Genomic DNA, 22,387 nt, shown 5'->3' on the forward strand with positions numbered 1-22,387 from the left:
ACCACACAATTATAACAAAAAATGCAAAGCCAGTTTTTTTTAAACTTACATTATTTGAACTAAATTAATAGTACTTCGGAATACTGCAACACAGTGAATCAAATACTGTCATATACTTTCACTTGCTTGATTTTGCCTGCAAACTATGGTCTGTATTCCCCACCACCACCGACTATTTTAGCAACTGGAATCTTTGTCCTGAATTGACTTTTGTTTTTTCCTCAAAAGGCGATGTGAACGCTTCACTGGAATAATCATTTTCTAAAGCACTCCTCCATACAATTCTGCTGTATGACATTTCCTTAAACAGATATGCTGATGCCAGGTGATACTTGTTCCACACAACAGAACCTCTCCCCCTACCATTTTGGAAGTCTTTTTAACCTCTCTGTTATGTCACACTCTCAGCCCAAAAGATTGGGCAAATAACCTGGTCCATGGCCTTTGTCACTACTACGCTCTAACTGATTGCTCAGAGGTGTGGAGCATTCACCCTCCAATATTCCACCTCCCCTGATGAAATTGTAAATTTGTGTACAGAACTACAAGCATAAACCTACAGTCCCAACTATGTAGCACAATGCTTTAATAAACCAACGCACGGTGTCATCAAAATAACTATTCCCCACCCTGAAGTCCTAATTTTCTTCCCCCAGGTACTCTTTCTCCCCCTCATGCTGCAAAACTGTTCTCCATGGCCTATCAGCCTCCGGTCCCTTGCCCAAATGACTAATCTTCATATGTGCAGTGACTATATAGAAGCATGTCTAGTTGCTTCTTCAACCCATTTTGCCCTATTCACATAGTGGTCATCCCCGAAAACTGATACCACATTTATTACACTTTGTGAAATGGGTCTGCCCGAGTTCCCGCTTCATAATTTTGTAAATTCTGATCTTTAATTTTTGAGCCAGTGCCATTGCAACAACTTGTCTGGATCAATTTTATTGACTCCCTTCATAATTTTCAAAAAACTTATGTCTCCTCAAGGTTTCCTCTATTCCTTGTGGGACAATCTCACTGCTCGAGCATTCTTTGCAGCTCATTGCGGATGAGGGGAGTTAAGCTCCCATCACCTGTTGTCATTTTCCTCCAGTTAGTCTGGAGATCTGTTGGGGGGGGGGGGGGGGGGGGCGGCGAGGGGTCGAAAATAACAAACAGAAAATAGAATGGATCCTGGAGTAGACTTTGCAAACAGAATCCTTAATTGAAATCTAGGTATATGTAACTATTCAACCAATGAAACAAGTGCACTGGGAATTGTGTAAGCGAAGGTGTATATAACCTGAGTGGACTGTGCCATGCCACTTGATTTGTGATGTTTGCATCTGCATTGACCAAACAATACAGAAGAGCTTCCTACTTCACAGTAGCCCTATACTTTCAATTGCCTGCAATAGTCTATAATAAAATAACTTAACCATAATTAGTAAGAAGGTAATTTCAATAGGAGCCAATTTTTTTTATTTGCCTGGTTCAACAGGTCTTTAATTTAGACAGGATGGACTGTGCACTCCTTGTGCAATGGAATAAATTGAAAATGCTCTCAACAAAGAGTGCTGGTTCTCCTTGGACAGATTCAGAACTACAATTCGACAAACCTAGTTCCATATTGGCTCTGTTGTTGGTGGAAATGCACAGAAGAAAAAAAATTATGTTTGCCTGCAGAGAGAAGGAAAATTGGGAGGGCAACTTAGACTGCTTTTGCACACCTTGTAGTGGTGACCGGAAGTGCAGTTTTATCAAGGCCTATGAATATAGTCTATCTGCCCTTTTCAGTGAACCAGTCTGGACAGTTCAATAATCCTTTACAGCACCTCCCTGATGATTAAAAAATCACTCATCCCAAAAAGGGTCGCCCGCATGCAAGGTTGGAAATATGCCGAGTAATCTGTTGCGTAGCATGCTCATTGCAATATAGTGATATCCAACAACAGCTTCTTGCATTTTTATAGTGCCTTTAACGTATTAAAATGTCCCAAGGCCCTTCACAGACATGTAATCAGGCAAATATTGATGTTCAGCCAAAGGAAGCGATATTTGGAGGGGTGAGTAAAAGCTTGGCCAAAGAGGTGGGTTTTAAGGAGGATCTTAAAAAGGAAGAGCGGGGAGGCGGAGAGGTCTAGGGAGGAAATTCCAGAGCGTAGGGCCTAGACGGCTGCAGGCACGGCCGCCAACGATGGGGTGGAGGGGGTGGGAGATGCACAAGAGGCCAGAGTTGGAGGAACGCAGAGTTCTTGGAGGGTTGTAAAACCCTTACCTCCCCCCTGTCTTGAAGATAAGATCAGCATTTGGTGCTCCTTTAGGGTGCTGGTACCGAGGCCGCCGCTCTCGGTTGGTGTTAGCTGGAGCTGGACGCTGTGCCAGGGATTGCAACATCTCTGCAACGGTAATTTAAAATGATTAGTAGAGAAATTGCAACTTAATATTTTACCCTCATTTTATAATGCTTCACTTCCAACATTTTTAGCAGAAAACTTGTGACAAAGTAAGTTATGGTAATAAAACAAATGTTCAGCACGTAAAGTAACCAAATAAAGGTCCTTTTCGCTCCAACCTTTTTATCGACCGTAGAAATCCTTCTGCTACATACTGTTGATACAGGGACAGAAAGGAAAAGGCAAGTCAAAAGGCACTAAAGGGAGAGTGCCATATCAGTAAAAAAAAAATAGCACTGGAGAAATTAATGGGACTGAAAGCCAATAAATCCCCTGGACATGATGGCCTACATCCTTGGGTTTTGAAAGAGGTGGCTATAGAGATAGTGAATGCATTGGTTGTCATTTTCCAAAATTCCATAGATTCTAGAACGGTTCCCGCGGATTGGAAGGTAGCAAATGCAATCCCACTATTTAAGAAAGGAGGGAAGAGAGAAAAAGGGGAACTACAGACCAGTTAGCCTGACATCAGTAGTAGGGAAATTGATAGAATCTATTATTAAGGACTTGGTAACGGCACTTAGAAAATAATAGGATTGGGCAGAGTCAACACGGATTTATGAAAGGGAAATCGTGTTTGACAAATCTATGAGTTTTTTTGAGGTTGTAACGAGCAGAATAGATAAGGGGGAATGTGGTGCATTTAGGATTTTCAGAAGGCATTGGTTAGGCCACAGCTGGAATACTGTGTGCAGTTCTGGTCGCCACACTATAGGAAGGGTGTGATTGCTTTGGAGAGGGTGCAGAGGAGATGCACCAGGATGTTACCTGGGCTGGAGCGCTTCAGCTATGAAGAAAGACGGGACAGGCTGGGGTTGTTTTCCTTGGAGCAGAGAAGGCGGAGGGGGGGACCTGATTGAGGTGTACAAAATTATGAGGGGCATAGATAGGGGAGATAGAAAGGAACTTTTTCCCTTAGTAGAGGGGTCAATAACAAGGGGGCATAGATTCAAGGTAAGGGGCAGGAGGTTTAGAGGGGATTTGAGGAAGAACTTTTTCACCCAGAGGGTGGTTGGAATCTGGAACTCACTGCTTGAAAGGGTGGTAGAGGCAGGAACCCTCACAACATTCACGAGGCATTTGGATGAGCACTTGAAATGCCATAGCATACAAGGCTATGGACCAAGTGCTGGAAAATGGGATTAGAATAGATAGGGCTTGATGACCGGCGTGGACGCGATGGGCCAAAGGGCCTCTTTCTGTGCTGTATAACTCTATGACTATGACTCTAAGGTGCCACACAAGAGGTTATTAAACAAAATTAGGGCTCATGGGATTGGGGGTAATATACCTGCATGGATTGAGGATTGGTTAACGGACAGAAAACAGAGTAGGAATAAACGGGTCATTTTCGGGTTGGCAGGCTGTAACTAGTGGGGTATCACAAGGATCAGTGCTTGGGCCTCAGCTATTCACAATCTACATCAATGATGTGGATGAGGGGACCAAATGTAATATATCCAAGTTTGCTGATGATACAAAGCTGGGCGGGAATGTAAGTTGCGAGGAGGATGCAAGGAGGCTTCAAGGGGATATAGACAGGCTAAGTGAGTGGGCAAGAACATGGCAAATGGAATATAATGTGGAGAAATGTGAAGTTATCCACTTTGGTAGGAAAAACAGAAAAGCAGAGTATTTTTTAAATGCTGAGAGATTGGAAAATGTTGGCGTTCAGAGGGACCTGGGTGTCCTTGTACACGAATCACTGAAAGTTAACATGCAGGTACAGCAAGCAATTAGGAAAGCAAATGGTATGTTGGCCTTTATTACAAGAGGATTTGAGTATAAGAGTAAAGACGTCTTACTGCGATTATATAGGGCCCTGGTGAGACCACCCTGGAGTATTGTGTACAGTTTTGGTCTCCTTACCTAAGGAAGGATATACTTGCCATAGAGGGAGTGCAACAAAGGTTCACCAGACTGGTTCCTGGGATGGGGGGGGGGGGGGGGGGATTGTCCTATGAGGAGAGATTGAGTAGACTAGGCCTATATTCTATAGAATTTAGAAGAATGAGAGGTGATCTCATTGAAACATACAAAATTCTTACAGGGCTTGACAGGGTAGATGCAGGGAGGATGTTCCCCCTGGCTGGGGAGTCTAGAACCAGGGGGCACAGTCTCAGAATAAGGGGTCAGCCATTTAGGACTGAGATGAGGAGAAATTTCTTCACTCAGAGGGTGGTGAACCTTTGGAATTCTCTACCCCAGAGGGCTGTGGAGGCTCAGTCGTTGAGTATATTCAAGACAGAGATCGATAGATTTTTGAATATTAAGGGAATCAAGGGATATGGGGATAGTGCAGGAAAGTGGAGATGAGGTAGAAGATCAGCCATGATCTTATTGAATGGCGAAGCAGGCTCGAGGGGCCGAATGGCCGACTCCTGCTCCTATTTCTTATACAAGGTACTGCAGCAATATAAAAAAAGGACCAAAGGGCAGAAAGGATTCTGTGCAATACCCACATTGGGAATGCCTAAATAGCTTATGTCCACTAACACTAGATGGTACAATGTAAGGAGCGCATATCTACGTTTAATTTTACCCTGTGCGGAACGACTGTGTGCTGAAGCAAGAATAGAAGCGTTGTAACCAGAACCAAAAAGCTGGCTTTCTTACTACTCAAGTGACCAACGCACGCACATGTTTTTTAAATTCAACATATACGAACGACGATTTGCAGGATACGGCCAAGTAAATTACTGTTGGTGAATCAGAAGAGACTATGTTAAAAGTTCAGTGCAACTTTTTTTTGTTTTTACCAGTTTCTCTCCCCCGCCCTCCTGAAGGTAGAGCCTCTTGCTGGGGTATGATTAGACAAGCACCAGCCGCTCTCATCTACCTTGCCCCAAGTGGCCATTCTTATTATGCGAGTTACTCAGCAACAGAGGGGAATCACATCCAAGCCACATCCGGTTCTCACAGAATGTCACTCATGCACATTCCAGTGGGAGTCGCTGCTTGGTCTGATATCAAGCAGTGCCTTCATCCACTAGACCCCTGGGGAGCTCGGTGACCATTTTTTTTTGTGTTCTTAGCTATTCTGTACTCTGGCGAGGAGAAAGCTGTTTTTCATGTCACTTCAGTTAGCAATAAGTAGTGTGACATCTATTGATAATTGTGATCAGTGGCTAAGTGAAAATAATCTATAATATTACACTGCCACGCAGAGAACTATAAAACCAATGGCAGTGTAATATTATAGATTATTTTCAGTGAATGTTCAATGTACTAAAAGAACTGTATATCCCATTAGAAATGTGATTTTAATCCTGTACATGTGCAAAAGCAAAAATTTATTTCTGAAAGAGCGGAGGTGTCAATCCTCTGCCTACTTGGCCACTTCTTTCCAACCTTAGACAGGATTGGACCAACCCGATGTCAGTGTGAAGTCTCCGAATGAAACCAACAGAACTGCTCTCAAACTTACATCAACCAATGCACTGAATAAATGATTTATACTAATATCATCTTGAACTTTTCCTTTAATATGAAGGAGTTCAGAAGTTTATACTCAGTAGGGGTTGAGGAATTCCTGTATTTTTTGGGAGACTATAAAGTAACACACGAGTGGCACTCTTTCTATGGCAGAAGCTTCTATATTTTCTTGGTCAAGAGTCTGGTCTGCACCACTTTTGACTGCCCTGAAAAAAGCAATTTTGGGAAAGATGTTAAGTAGAATGCATAGCCCTATGTAAAGGCCCATAAGTACAGGAAACTCTTTTTTTTTTTTTTATCCGGCACCGACGTGGTGCCAGTTGATCAAAAAGTCCGGATTACAGAGAGGTATACTTACCAAGGTACGAGAGCCCCATACACGACCACAGATCCAGGCGTCCCTGTTGCATGGCAACAGGTGCAGGAACCCCGGTTACATGGCCACAGATCCAGGAACCCCGGTTACACAGCCACTAATACGAAGTAAAACTTACCTGAACCTACTCCTGAATTTTGCCGGTTAAGAGAGATTTCCGGTTATTTAGGTGCCGGTAGAAAGTGAGTTTCCTGTACCATGGAGTTGTAGTTCTACTAACTTGTGTGGTTCACGTACTTATAAACTTGGCCTAATCCCAGTCACACAGGGTACTTGAGAATACAATGCTGCGTTTCTTTTTAAACTGAGTTCGGAACAGATTTGGAACTGCCTGACAACACTTCCCATGCAAGCTTAGTCATGAGGAATGGCAACTTTGGGGGACTGGTGGATCTGGTGCCTGTGAAACCACACCCCAAGGTTGTGGCTTTTGGGAGCTGGATGAGAAATATGAGAAATATATATGAGAACTGTACACTACAAACTGCAATATTTTAATGTAGAAATGCCTCCTGCATATACAGCCAACAGTTAAGATTCAGAATGCTGTAGACAGTAGAAGCAAAGAAACTAAGGGTGTGGTACAAAATAAGGCCCTATGTAACAGAGTGAGGAAAGGGCATCCGACTAAAATGGCTCTTCAAGGCTGCATATTTCTTCAGTGCCTCCATGTGTTCCCTTCATTCCTTGCACCGACACCCGTCCCCCACCCCTTTGGGTAACGGAGAACTTTATGTGTACTTTGTAGAACAAATAAGGAAGAAGGAGTATAACATTACTAGGCCTTGACAGGAATTCTGAACAGAAGTGAATGAGGAGTGATTTGGTACCTTGAAGGCATACTTAATAATATACGTGCTTATCTAGTTAGCTGTACAATATATTGCTTTACTGAAAGCTGTGATAATATGCTATGTTTACAGGTAGGCATATGCCTTATACTGAACGATGGAGGGAATGTCCTATTGAGCTTGGGAATGTTTCCTTCATCTTTTGCCAAAAAACTGTTTAAATATGTTGAGATCTTATGCCTCACCAAATCCAACAAAGAAGAATTTTAATAATGCAATACTGTAGTTAGTCAAAGCATCAGATCTGATGTGTTTCCACCTCCATTTTGAGCTTATTCTGTGCTGCCAAGAATTGTGTTTTAAATTAAGTGGACGTTTTCTACAGTGATTCCAGGATATTCACTAGAATACTAGTAAAGAGTATGAGTGGATGTCATTGCCCATGTAAGTACTGCCAACCCCACACTCTCATTATTTCCTCCTTTGTTTGTTTTTTTAAAAATTTTATTTACTTTTTTGCTCTTGTTAAATGCCGTACTCAAATTTGCTTGCTTTTTATTCTTTATTCCTCCTCTTCAGTTTTCTCCCTCACCTTCTCGCCTTCAGGTGTGCTCAGTTTGTGTCAGGGTGTCAGCCTTGATTAAGCTCCTTGAGGCGACAGAGGTATCAGCTTCTGGCACCTTGCCCAAGTGACCACTCTTTAATGCAAATGGTTGAATGATTTACCCATACTCGAGTGTCAAACTACAAGTTATAAGCAGTTTTACTCTGATGGAGTGGATTGGGTAAACCCTGCTTCCTTTAAGATAGAACAGTGAAACACAGATTCTGTTGTTCCTTTCTTGCCTCCTGAAGGCACTTGACTCCTCAATGGGAGATGGTGCCACAGGTAGTCACTCTTCAGTACCTCACCCAATTGTCCATTATTCATATGCAAGCCTCGACAGTGTGAGGGGTGGGTGAGAGAGGAAGAGGCAGCAGTATAGCCAATCCTATTCACTTCTTCCCAAGAACCACTAACTTATCAAAAAGAATCCAATGTAGTACTCCATAAACCTCACACTTGAATGGAATATTAATCAGAGCTCCTATTTGGAGATAATACAATTCGTTGTATAGCTCAATTTTCCACAAATTTTCAAAGATACTGCTGCTTCAAATATTAAATCTATCTTCAAGTTATAAAAATAATTACCACATTTACATTTAATGCGATGTTCCCTCATTATAATGACAAACTGAAGCTTTAAAAAAAAAGTAATTGTTCATATTAACCACATGGTGAGCACAGCACAATCAAATAAGAGGAACTCGAAGTTACACAAGAATTAGGAGCAGGAGTCGGCCATTTGGCCCCTCGAGCCTGCTCCGCCATTCAATAAGATCATGGCTGATCTTCAACCTCAACTCTGCTTTCCTGCCCTATCCCATATCCCCCTTAATATCCAAAAAGCTATTCGTCTCTGTCTTGAATATACTCAAGAGCTGAGCATCCACAGTCCTCTGGGGTAGAGAATTCCAAAGATTCACAACCCTGAGTGAAAAAATTTCTTCTCCTCTCAATCCTAAATGGCCAACCCCATATTCTGAGACTGTGATCCAGTTCTAGTCTCCCCAGTTAGGGGGGACATCCTCCCAGCATCTACCCTCAGAATTTTACATGTTTCAATGAGATCACCTCTCATTCTTCTAAACTCTAGGGAATATAGGCCTAGTCTCCTCAATCTCTCCTCATGGGACAATCCCCACCCCCCCCATCCCAGGAGTCAGTCTGGTGAACCTTCATTGCACTTCCTCTATGGCAAGTATATCCTTCCTCAGGTAAGATGACCAAAACTATACACAGTTACATTTAAATCTTTTTAACAGTAGGGTATCTCAAGATCCTAAAGTACACTAGTTCTGTAAACTAAAATTTGCATCAATTTTATGAAGATTTAAGTGTATTAGCCTAATTTCTCTATATACTTTAAGGGGGAAAAAGACTAAGGAAAACACTTTGTGCAAGGGACTCCCCCTTTCTAATGGAAACTTTGCTGACTTCGATTTCATTCACAACATGGAGTACGGTCTCCCTCTTTGCTCGGCCTCCCCAGTGGCATCAATTACAGGCAATGTATCCCATGCATCTCACAGTGGCTCTACTTCAATCAGTGGGGTATGACTTCAAACCAATTGGCAAGTGTGTTTCCAGAGCTGCCTGACTGCAGGAAACCACAGCACAGACAGGGAAATCTGCATTCCAAGCCCGAGCTATTATACAAGGCGCATGCCAAAATCTTTCTTCAACTCGGAGTCAGTCAATATTTTGAATTATAATCTTCCCCCAGATTCTTAACATCATCTCTTGCCTACACTGACGCTCTCCAGCTGCAGTTCTGACACAATCGAGGCTTACACGAGCCCTTTAAAAAGTTATTAATGATTATACATCAGCACCTTCTTCTAGTGAAGCATAGCAGTCTCTCAGCTATGCCAAGTTTTTTCTTTGAAAGATCATTGCACCTCAGAACTAGTGTTAAAATGCACAACTGCATGGCTAGCCATGTATTACAAGACTAGAATACAGCAGAGAGAGTATCATTTAGCTACGAAAAAAGGTTCCAAGAGTCAGGGTTATTTGCTTTGGACAAACTGAGGCTTATTTCCATATCCACATCACCTTAGTTCTCGAGACTTAGGACATTGTGACTACTTCAACTAAAGTATAGCCACATTCCTCATTCCCAGCCACTCACCATTCTAAAAGTTTTATAGGAGTTAATGGAAAGTAAAGTTGGCCGACCTGTAGAACAGGTGGCCAATCTAATCAAGTCAGCCTCCCGCCAGTCAGGTAAAAATTACGCCCATTATATTAGCTTGAACACATGAAGCTGAGAAAGCATCAGAGTCCAATAGGTGCCATAATCCTCCACCACAGATTGGAAATATCTTATTAGCACGGGTTAGCAGACAGTGCAGAGCATACATAATGGATGCACGAATGGTTCCAGGGATGAGGATCTTCAGTTACGTGGATAGACTGGAGAAGCTGGGGTTGTTCTCCTTAGAGCAGAGAAGATTGAGAGAAGATTTGATATAGAGGTGTTCAAAATCATGAGGGGTCTGGACTGAGTAGATAGAGAGAAACTGTTCCCATTGGCGGAAGGTTCGAGAACCAGAGGACACAGATTTAAGGTGATTGGCAGAAGAACCGAAGACGACATGAGGAAAACTTTTTTTACGTGGCGAGTGATCGGGAATGCACTACTTGAAAGGGTGGCAGAGGCAGATTCAATCCATGGCTCTCAAATTGGGTAAGAGCCTGAAGGAAAGAAATTTGCAGGGCTACGGGGAAAGGGCGGGGGAGTGGGACTAGCTGAAGTGCTCTTGCAGAGAGCCGGCCAAATGGCCTCCTTCTGTGCTGCAACCATTCTATGATTCTACGGTTACTATTCTAATTTAATTATAACACTACACAATTATCGCAGGATTTGTTTTCTGTTTCTTACCCTGGTAGTCTTCCTGTTCCTGGCGTTCATTAATATCCAGTGTCAACTTCTTCATGCGCATTCTTTCTTCTTGTTCTGCCTGTTGCTGATTCCAGTGATTTGCAGCAAGCTGCGAATTCATTGGCACATTCAGTATTTTAAACTGCATAAAAAGAATATAAATCATGAGAAATGGATTTTGTGCCATCAGTTAGAGATAGTAAAGCCTCAGCATAATTTTTTTTGCAAAAATATAGCTGACATTTTTGAACAGTAAAATGAACTGACGCGTACAGTCTCTTGGCAAATTCTCTTTTCACCTTTTGGGACCTTTGCTACATAAAGAACTCAACCTACATTAAAACCAAACATGGACCAATTTTAATTAATCTTCCTTCTCTGCCAGGGTTTTACATTAAATTAATTTGGGGGATGTCGCAACCCAGTTTTTATTAGGCATGAGTCCGAAGCACAGAACTGTTCACATTTGATAATTTCTCAATTTCAAAGAAGCCAAAAGGCTGGTTGGTAAGGAATAGAGAAAACATTACACTGCCAGATCATAGAATGCTTTACTGAGATTGGGAGGTACTGAAAGCTATGGGAGACTGCTGTTGAAAAATTGCCATAAACACAGCACGTTGTTTAATTAATTTGATTAGATTGTTTGGTCATTCATTTAAGCTGCTTTGTGACATACACATTTGCATTTTAATTAAAACCTCAATAGTTATTTTGCATTCAGAATTCAATCATTGAAAATGATTTCCAGGAAGCATATGCATTGGCTCTTTTAAGAGGGTATGTCAAAATAGGCGATAAATCCAAAATTAGCTCAATTTTTCCTCGATCAACTGCTCCGATTTAATTAATGGGGAAGGTCAAAAAATTATTGCAAAGGTAGATGCATGTAAATGCTAGCTCAGATCCAACAGAGTTGTTTTCACAAGTATTCATGATTTATACCCTTCGTCCATGCACAAACAGCACGAGTGAGAAACCTCCTTTCATACAATCCATTACTTAAAAAAAATCTGCCCATTAAAATACATTTGCAGTTTAGTGCGAGTCTCTCTACGATTTTCTTTCATAACAAGTAAATGACAGTTTAAAGTTTAACCAAGTGGATTTTACGATACTATTATCCAACCTTTATGTTCACATTAGAACAGGTTGTTAGAGCAGTAATATTCACAAAACACTTAAAAAGAACTGTTCAGAAGAAACCGAGGATGTTGGGGCGCACCAATGCAGTGTGCGGTGGAGTGGTCGCATAAAGTTCAAGTCTGTGATTTGCCATTTTGCAAGTCACTGATCTTAGACAAGCCAGCAAGAGAAGCACAAAGTGAATGTAAATGCTCGGCCCTTCTTCATGGGGATGGGAGTCAAAGTGTTCTCGATTTTTTTCTTCCCTCCCACAGGGCAGCTGTCTTCCATTCTGCCAACGCAATTCACACTCCATCTAGAACCATCCTTTGTTTAACCTGGCCCAGTATCATCTCCTCTTGCCTTGAACCTCTCCTGCCTTCCATCCTATCACAGACCTTCCCTTTTGTTCTTTCCTCCCCTCCCCCATTTCCCAGCCCCTACACTTGCTTTAAAATCTGTTCCCTTTCCTGCTTTTTTTCCAGTTCTGACAAAAGGTCTTCGACCTGAAACGTTAACTGTTTCGCTCTCCACGGATGCTGCCTGGCCTGCTGAGTTTTTCCAGCGTTTTCTGTTGTTATTTCAGATTTCCAGCATCCGCAGTATTTTGCTATTGTTCTCTATCCCTGCTGGCTGCTTGCGACATCACTAACAGAGCGCATTCCCGAATAAGTCGATTAGTCTCAAACCAGGTTGAGAGCGGCTTCCGAAGTGCTGGCCAGAGAAAACCACACTCAGTTGGGATATCTGTTTTCCCAGACGGTAACATGGTTTTGTAGGGTAAGCAGCTGTCAGGGTGGTCTTAGGTCACAGCCCGATGCTTCCTATGGAGCCGCTCCACGACTCCCTCTGTTGCTGATATCATCAGTGAGTCTTTGCAATGAGAAAACTCTACTCAAAGGTAGCCATACCAGCAAGAACATTAACATCCTCAGGGGCCAAGATATTTCTCTTTCAATAAAAAGTACACCCAAAATCTTTCTTCCTTTTATAGCAAACACTAGGGATAGAAAAAGAAAATACTTCGATGCTGGAAATCTGAAATAAAAACAGAAAATGCTGGAGGAGCTCAGCAGGTCAGGCAGCATCTGTGGAGCTTGAAACAGAGTTAACGTTTCAGGTCAATGATCTTTCGTCAGAACTGGAAAAAAGCAGGAAATGGAACAGATTTTTAAGCGAGTGTAGGGGCTGGGAAAGGGGGGAGGGGAGGAAAGAACAAAAGGGAAGGTCTGTGATAGGATAGAAGGCAGGAGAGGTTAAGAGACATTAAGAGATATTCAAGGCAAAAGGAGATGGTAATGGGACAGGTTAAGAAACAAAGGATGGCTCTAGATGAAGTGTGAATTGCGCTGGCAGAATGAAAGACAGCTGCCCTGTGGGAGAGAAGAACAGAACAAAAGTGTGGATAAAAAATATATATATGATGGGGGCCGAGGTTATGGTCTGAAATTGTTGAACTCGATGTGGAGTCCGGAAGGCTGTAAAGTGCCTAATCGAAAGATGAGGTGCTGTTCCTCGAGCTTACGCTGAGCTTCTGTGGAACAATGCAGGAGGCCGAGGACGGTGAGGTCAGAGTGGGAGTGAAGCGGAGAATTAAAGTGACAGGCGACCGGAAGCTCGGGGTCCCCCTTACGGACTGAACGGAGATGTTCCGCAAAGCGGTCACCCAATCTGCGTTTGGTCTCCCCAATGTAGAGGAGACCACATCGTGAGCAGCGAATACAGTATACTAAATTGCAAGTACAACAAGTAAATCACTGTTTCACCTGGAAGGGGTGTTTGGGGGCCCTGGGCAGTGGGAAGGTATAAGGGCATGTGTTGCATCTCCTGCGCTTGCACGGGAAGGTGCCGGGCGAAGGGGAAGGGGTGTTGTGGGGCGATAGAGGAGTGGACTAGGGTGTCACGGAGGGAGCGGTCCCTATGGAATGCTGAAAGGGGAGGCGAGGGGAAAATGCGTTTGGTGGTGGGATCACGCTGGAGGTGCCGGAAATGGCAGAGGATGATCCATTGAATGTGGAGACTGGTGGGGTGAAAGGTGAGGACAAGGGGAACTCTATCGTGGATCCGGGAGAGAGGGGCAGGGGTGTGGGAGATAGAACGGACACGGTTAAGGGCAGTGTTAACCACTGTAGAGGGGAATCCTCGGTTGAGGAAAAAGGAAGACATGTCGAAAGCACTGGTATGGAAGGTGGTATCGTCAGAGCAGATGCAGCAGAGACGGAGAAACTGGGAGAATGGAAGAGAGTCCTTACAGGAGGCGGGGTGGGAGGAAGTGTAGTCCAGGAATCAGTGGGCTTGTAGTGAATGTTGGTCAATAATCTATCCCCAGAGATGGAGACAGAGAAGTTGAGGAAGGGAAGGGAAGTCAGAGATGGACCATGTGAAGGTGAGGGAAGGGTGGAAATTGGAAGCAAAGTGAATGAAATTATCTAGTTCAGGGCGAGAGCAGGAAACGGCACCGATACAGTCATCAATGTACCGGAGAAAGAGGTGAGGGAGGGGACCCGAGTAGAACTGGAACAAAGTGTTCCACATTTCCCACGAAAAGGCAGGCATAGCTAGGACCCATGCAGGTTCCCACCTTTGATTTGGAAGAAGTGAGTGGAGTCAAAGGAGAAGTTGTTCAATGTGAGAACAAGTTCAGCCAGGCAGAGGAGGGTGGCGGTGGATGGGGACTGGTTGGGCCTCTGTTCAAGGAAGAAGCGGAGCGCCCTCAGGCCATCCTGGTGGGGGATGGAGGTGTAGAGGGATTGGACGTCCATAGTGAAAAGGAGGCGGTTGGGGCCAGGAAACTGGAAACTGTTAAAGTGGCGGAGGGCGTTGGAAGAGTCGCGGATGTAGGTGAGAAGAGACTGGACAAGGGGAGAAAAAATGAGTCGAGATAGGAAGAGATAAGTTCCGTGGGGCAAGAACAGGCTGAAACGATGGGTCTACCAGGGCAGTCCTAGGGATAGAACATCTGTCTAGCTTAAAATGACACTCATTTCTAAGTCTTTATTAAAATAATGCAGTTGACTGGTTTGTCATTAAATTAAAAAACATTGATGCAAATATCGGATAAAACTCACTGAGCTAAAGTATCAGGGGTGAGCTATTGAGGTATACAGACTAGCTTCGATCTTTATCACTTTAATAGATCCCTTTCAGTGGTCTATGGTTGGCAGGTCACCCTGCCTTTCCGTAGTGAGAAAACCTGCCAAATACTAACACCGGGAAGAAAGGCAGACACACACACACACACACACACACACACAGTGTAGCACGCTCAAGGAGAGAACTGCTCGATTAAAATATATTACAAATGTACATATTTGTATACATCTTGCAAAGTCCTTCCAAGAAGCTATTATATATGCATTGGCTGGCTATTTAAACAAAGACAAATAAGAAGAAAAGAATTTCAGGATTAAGACAAACTAAAAGCAATCTATCCCTTTTCCCCACCCCACTCTGACTAGGATCAGTTTAATTCACATTCCTCAGATAATTGCTTGTAGCGCATGACAAGTCAGATTAAGAATTAACAGGTTAGATATTAATGTTTGACGTGTCCGGGTTGCAAAGAATAGATTTGTTTTATGATCAGCTTCCTTCATTTCATAGATTTTATTGATTTATTAATAAAGACTTGGAATGGTGAATCAAACAGCTTCCAGGGCTTTTTAGATTTTCTTGTCTTCTATGCCCCAACCGCTGTTTTCTCCCCTCCTTTTCTGAAGACATTAACTGCCTTACAGGGGTACAATTTCATGGTCTTGGATGCCCTGCGATAATTTGTAATTTCTGAGCCTCGACAGTGAGTGATAGTAGGCTGTTTAAGCAAAGGAGCATCATCCAAGCATCACCCTGGCACGCATGCGCACACATTCCCAAAAGGAGTCACCATATAATCAATTTGCAGTAGGAATCGTGGCCAATTTTCACACCCCAAGCCCACTGGTGCCCCAGCCAACTGCTCTTTCCCTCCTGCGTCCTAACCCGCACCAAGTCCCGTTCACCCATCACCCTTGTGCTTGCTGATCTACATTGGTTCCTGATTAAGCAACGCCTCGATTTAAAAAATGTTCATCCTGGTTTTCAAATCCCTCCATGGCCTCTCCCCTCCCTATCTCTGTAATCTCCTTCAGCCCCACAACACCCCTATTCCCCCAACCCCAGATATCTGTGCTCCTCTAATTCTGGCCTCTTGAGCATCCCTGATTATAAATCGCTCAACCATTGGTGGCCGTACCTTCTGTTGCCTGGGCCCTAAGCTCGAATTCCCTGCCTAAACCTCTCCGCCTCTCTCTCCTCCTTTACGACGCTCCTTAAAACCTACCTCTGAGCAAGCTTTTGGTCACCTGCCCTAATTTCTCCTTATGTGGCTCGGTGTCAAATTTTTTGTTTTATAATACTCCTGTGAAGTGCCTTGGGATGTTTTACTACGTTAAAAGCGCTATATAAATATGTTGTTGCTGTCCAAGAGATGAGATGAACTAGGTCAACACAGAACTTTCTGATCTGTATCATTCAGATAGACGTAGTCTTGTAGCTTTTAATATAAACTAAAACCAGAGTCAAAGGCTGTGGGTTCAAGCTTCACTTTTAATTTGTGCACTTCAGGGCAGTACTAAGGAAATGTTGCACTGCTGAAGGTGCTATCTTTCAGAGGAGATGTTAAACCAAGGCTCCCATCTGCAAGCTGAGGTGGATATAAAGATACCACGACACTATTTGAAGAGACGTAGGAAGTCACACAACACCAGGTTATAGTCCAACAGCTTTATTTGAAATCACAAGCTTTCGGAGCGCTGCTCCTTCGTCAGGTGAAGTCCTTCACTTCACCTGACGAAGGAGCAGCGCTCCGAAAGCTTGTGATTTCAAATAAAGCTGTTGGACTATAACCTGGTGGTGTGTGACTTCCTACATTTGTCCACCCCAGTCCAACACCAGCATCTCCACATCATGGCTACTATTTGAAGAGGAGCAGGGTGTTCTTCCACTATCCTGGATAGTATCCACCGCTCAACCAACACCACCAAAAACAGATTATCTGGTCATTCATTTATTTGCTGATTATGAGGCCTTGTTGTGTCCAAATTGACTGCCACATTTGTTGACATAACTGCACTTCAAAAGTAATCCATTGCCTGTAAAGGGCTTTGGAACATCTTAAAAGGTCTGATAAGGTGTTATGTAAATGCTAATTATTCCTTTCATAGGTTGTACTTTGTAAAACTGAATCAGTGAACTATTCGAAAAATACAAAAACAGCTTAAGCAGTCACGTTTTGGGAGTTTTCCAAATCCTTTCTGTGGGAAAATGGTTAAAAAGAGTCACATTTAACTTTTTTTTTAAAAAGTAAGTTTATTCACACAAATTTTTTTTTAAAAAGCACCAAGATGAAATGCTAATGACTAGGCATTGAAGTTGTATTCTCAAAGACTGAAAATTGCAAGAAATTTGTTACTCTGCCTTGGTTAATCAACAAATATCTCACACCCATTGTGTCTCAGGTCCCAGGTGCTCAACAGAGCTAGTCTGGTTTAGGCACTTTGCATTGTTTGTGAAAACAGAGATAAAAAGTAGGGACAGAAATAGTCACTTTTAGACAGAAAACTGCTAGGGCAGGCTTTTGAACAGACTCAAAAAAATAGCACGCAGGAGTGTTGTTAGAAGTTATTTTGTTTACGTCAAGCAAGACTATCTACTGACGTGGTGAAGTGTAGCATGTTGATCCTTTCGCATTAAGTGAAAACAATTTGTCGTGAATAAATTGAGGTCGATCACATCTCTTGATCTGTATGCTCACGTTCTGTCTGTGAAATAAAGCAGCTTGACAATTCACATCTGACCTTCTCGCCAAGTGCTTTCTCAGTCCACTGTTGAAAAGATTGTAGAGGCACATGTACGGACATGTACAAAAGACATGACATCCAGATCTAAAGTCATTGTTCCCCCCCCAGTTACACTATCATACAAGTAGAAATTGGGGCCACATTCCTAAATACAAGATGCTCAGACTGCTTATGGGAGTGATCATTTTCACTGTACATAATTTCCCAAGGTGTATGTATGATATATTATATACTATAGAAAAACATGGAGTCATATTTTAAAATATTGTGCAAAATTGTTACAAAGTTAGGACCTGTGTAAATGTTTAAATCCTAACTACAACCAGATTAACTGAATAAATAGCATTGCCTTGCTGTCAATTCAGTAAGCATTAAATGGTAAAATCTTTACCATAGATGCTGAACTGGTTGAGAGACTGCTGATTTTATAAATCCAGGGACTCGATACATAATCAAAAATGATAACCATGAAACTAATGTCCTTTAGGGAAGGAAATCTGCTGCCCTTACCCAGTCTGGCCTATATTTGACTCCAGACCTACTGCAATGTGGTTGACTTTTCACTGCCCCTCTGAAATGGCCTCGCAAGCCACTCTGTTGTGTCAAACCGTGAGGAAAATCTTCACCTCACGGACAGCGGTTCAAGGCAGCGGCTCACCACCACCTTCTCGAGGGCAATTAGGGATGGGCAATAAATGCTGGCCTTGCCAGGGATGTCAACATCCCACGAATAAAAAAAAAGCAATAGTTCTAATCTCAAACACCATCATGGTTAGATAATCACACGATTCAAGTAACAAGGTGGTAAAAGGCAATATGGAGATGCTATGTATATTTTATACTACCTAATAAAATGATTGGTGATCTGCAATGCTATTGATGTCAGTAAGTGAATAAGTCAAATTTCATTTGCATAACATGAGATTCTAGGATTTTACAAGTGTTTTTGGGGATAGAATTCTCCAACTCCGTGCATTTTTCTGTAAAAACCATAAATCAGTGTCTTTGCTGATCTGGGATTATGTGGTTCAATAAATGAAGGGAAATTTTCATGCTGAGAGTAGCAGAGCTGAGTTTTCTTGTCTGACCATGTCAAATCTTCAGGCTTGCAAATGACTTAAAGAACCTTTCAGTTTTATCTGTACCACAGCACAGTGCATTTACTCATGAAGATATTCTGCATGGCAGGTTGTGGAAGACAGAGAAAGATGGTAGGAGAGAACTCACTCCAAAATATACAATATTCCAAACTTTAACCAACTGCTGGCTTCTTGTAATGCATCCGCAAAATATCTATTTCCTTGATTAAGTATTTAACGCTGTGCTGCACACCTGTGCAACTTCCTAACAGAACATAAATACTTCAACATGTTGCTCTGCAGAGTAAGATTTATTCTCTATAAAACTTTTGCTGCAATCACTGGAAAAGTTGAAGCTGTATGTAAAAGTAGTGATAGGAGCACAACTGCTGTTGTAACATCATGACAGCAGCACTGTCCTTGTATTAGTTTGTTGCTGTAAACCTATACATTGCAAAGACACAGCTGAAAGACTGAAAGGACGATTACAAAGTAGAGAGGAAGCAACACTTGCCAAAGTGCAAGATAAAACTGACCAGGACGAAGAGAGAGGGAAGACTGAACAATAACTCAAACTGGGAGTGCTTTTATGCACTTAATCAGCAGCTGTTCCGAGTGGCATTAACAAAGAGTTTGCCTGCCACCCTTATGGTACCCAGACACGGAGACAAACTTCATGAAAATTGATTCAGGCAATCCTCAAAGAACAGAGAGTTGAAACATAGTGGCCAACATTTTCCTCTCTGATGGTTCCTACCCCATTTTTCATCTGAAAATAGTGCGATATTCAAAAGGAAACTCCTGCCTAGTTACTCTGTTTTTTAATTGCTGCTTTTGCTTTTAGCAGCTCTGCCTGCTACTTAATACAAACCCCGCACCTGCGACACAAGGCTTAGTGTAGGCAAATGTGGCGATTAGAGAAGCATTGTATGAATAACTACACTCAAAGCGCTACAGTTCTTAACCTTCATCACTAATAACACTTAGCCCTAAACTAGTTACCTGAAATAACTATAATTATCTGGAACACTCCATCACTAAAATGGAGTTTTAAAAACAGTTATTCATATTCTTCACAACTAAACGGAACACCATAATATGGAACTCTGTATTCTAGTATCAAACCCAGGTTTTAAAATTATTATTATACCGAATTAAAACAGAAAATGTTGGAAATGCACAGGCCTGCTGGTATCCAAAAGAGAAACATTAACACTTGAGGCGCAACACTTCAACCGTTCATCAACAGCGGAGTCATTCTTCTACTCATTAGTCATGTAACCTGTTCTTTTGTAGGTTGTTTGAGTATTCAATAGCAAACATTGCTTACAGTGCCTCAGTGACTTTGCAAAAATTTGATGACTGCTTACAAAACCTATTGCCCTGAAGCAACAATGTGCATTTATATAGTTCCTTTACCATATCAAAATGTCGCAAGGTGCTTCACAGTTGGTCAACAGACCCGAACAGAAGTTCAAGGGGGTCATAGAGTCATAGAGTAATACAGCACGGATAGAGGCCCTTCGGCCCATCGTGTCCGCGCCGGCCATCAAGCCCTGTCTAATCTAATCCCATATTCCAGCATTTGGCCCGTAGCCTTGTATGCTATGGCATTTCAAGTGCACATCCAAATGCTTCTTAAATGTTGTGAGGGTTTCTGCCTCCACAACCCTTTCAGGCAGTGAGTTCCAGACTCCAACCACCCTCTGGGTGAAAAAGTTCTTTCTCAAATCCCCTCTAAACCTCCCGCCCTTTACCTTGAATCTATGCCCCCTAGTTATTGACCCCTCTACTAAGGGAAAAAGCTCCTCAGCATCCATCCTATCTATGCCCCTCATAATTTTGTACACCTCAATCATGTCCCCCCTCAGCCTCCTCAGCTCCAAGGAAAACAAACCCAACCTGCCCAGTCTCTCTTCATAGCTGAAGCGCTCCAGCCCTGGTAACATCCTGGTGAACCTCCTCTGCACCCTCTCTAACGCGATCACATCCTTCCTGTAGTGTGGCGACCAGAACTGCACACAATATTCCAGCTGTGGCCTAACCAGTGTTTTATACAGCTCCATCATAACCTCCTTGCTCTTATATTCAATGCCTCGGCTAATGAAGGCAAGTATCCCATATGCCTTTTTTACCACCTTATCCACCTGTTCCGCCGCCTTCAGGGATCTGTGTACTTGCACACCCAGATCCCTCTGACCCTCCGTCTTGCCTAGGGTCTTTCCATTCATTGTGTATTCCTTTGCCTTGTTAGTCCCCCCAAAGTGCATCACCTCGCACTTTTCCGGGTTAAATTCCATTTGCCACTGTTCCGCCCATCTGACCAACCCATCTATATCGTCCTGCAGACTGAGGCTACCCTCCTCGCTATTTACCACCCTACCAATTTTTGTATCATCCGCAAACTTATTGATCATACCCTTTACATTCATATCCAAGTCATTAATGTAGACCACAAACAGCAAGGGACCCAGCACCGATCCCTGTGGTACCCCACTGGCCACAGGCTTCCAGTCACAAAAACAACCTTCGACCATCACCCTCTGCCTTCTGCCACTAAGCCAGTTTTGTATCCAATGTGCCAAGGCACCCTGGATTCCATGGGCTCTTACCTTCTTGACCAGTCTCCTGTGCGGGACTTTATCGAAGGCCTTACTGAAATCCATGTATACCACATCCACTGCGTTACCCTCATCCACACACCTAGTCACCCCCTCAAAAAATTCAATCAAATTAGTCAGACATGATCTTCCCTTGACAAAGCCATGTTGACTATCCCTGATTAATCCTTGCCTCTCCAAGTGGAGACACATTTTGTCCCTCAGGATTTTTTCCAATAATTTTCCTACCACTGATGTTAGGCTCACTGGCCTGTAGTTCCCCGGTTTTTCCCTACTACCCTTCTTGAATAATGGTACTACATTAGCGGTTCTCCAGTCCTCTGGCACATCCCCTGTGGCCAGAGAGGTCCTGAATATATGTGTTAGAGCCCCCGCAATCTCCTCCTTTGCCTCACACAGCAGCCTGGGATACATTTCATCCGGGCCTGGGGATTTATCCATTTTTAGGCCAGCTAAAACCGCCAATACCTCCTCCCTCTCGATGTTAATATGTTCGAGCATATCACAGTCCCCCCGCCCTATTTCTATGTCTACATCGTCCTTCTCCATAGTGAAAACAGATGCAAAAAATTCATTTAGAACCCCTCCTACATCTTCCGGCTCCACACACAGATTGCCACTTTTGTCCCTAATGGGCCCTATTTTTTCCCTAGTTATCCTCTTACCCTTAATATACTTATAAAACATCTTCGGATTTTCCTTTATTTTGCTTGCCAGTGTTATTTCATGGCCCCTCCTTGATCTCCTAATTTCTTTTTTAAGTATCCCCCTGCACTTTTTGTACTCCTCTAGGGCTTCCTCCGTCTTTAGCCTTTTGTATCTACCAAAAGCCCTCCTTTTTTTCCTAATCCATTCTCGTATATCCCCTGACATCCAAGGTTCCCTGTGGTTTTTGGAACCACCCTTGACCTTTACGGGAACATGTTGCCATTGTATGATCTCAATCTCCCTTCTGAAAGCCTCCCATTGCTCCGATGCGGATTTTCCTACAAGTAGCTGATCCCAGTCCATTTTGGCCAGATCCTGCCTAATCCTATTAAAATCGGCCTTCCCCCAATTTAGAACCTTTATTTCCGGCCCATCCCTGTCCTTTTCCATGGCCACCTTAAATCTTACCATATTATGGTCACTATCACCAAAGTGCTCACCTACTAGCACTTTTTCCACTTGGCCGGCCACATTCCCTAGAATTAG

The 22,387-nt window shown here is 43.0% G+C and overlaps 1 protein-coding gene across 9 annotated transcripts in view; it reads right to left on the reverse strand.

Annotated features, from left to right (window-relative positions):
- upf2 (UPF2 regulator of nonsense mediated mRNA decay) overlaps window positions 1-22,387 on the reverse strand; it is a 129,943-nt gene that overhangs the window by 13,183 nt on the left and 94,373 nt on the right. For 6 of the 9 annotated variants that reach the window (XM_086010777.1, XM_086010776.1, XM_086010775.1 and 3 more), the window contains exons 22-23: window positions 10,532-10,673; window positions 2,261-2,381 (exon numbers count right to left, since the gene is read on the reverse strand). In XM_086010777.1, the coding sequence (XP_085866903.1) occupies window positions 2,261-2,381; window positions 10,532-10,673 (263 nt within the window). The remainder of the gene's footprint in view (window positions 1-2,260; window positions 2,382-10,531; window positions 10,674-22,387) is intronic. The other 3 variants (XM_086010778.1, XM_086010780.1, XM_086010779.1) reach the window with 1 other exon arrangement.

The sequence above is a fragment of the Somniosus microcephalus genome, chromosome 17, assembly GCF_052327205.1.
Source record: "Somniosus microcephalus isolate GS21.2 chromosome 17, FLI_Smic_1.0, whole genome shotgun sequence".
Classification (NCBI taxonomy): domain Eukaryota; kingdom Metazoa; phylum Chordata; class Chondrichthyes; order Squaliformes; family Somniosidae; genus Somniosus; species Somniosus microcephalus.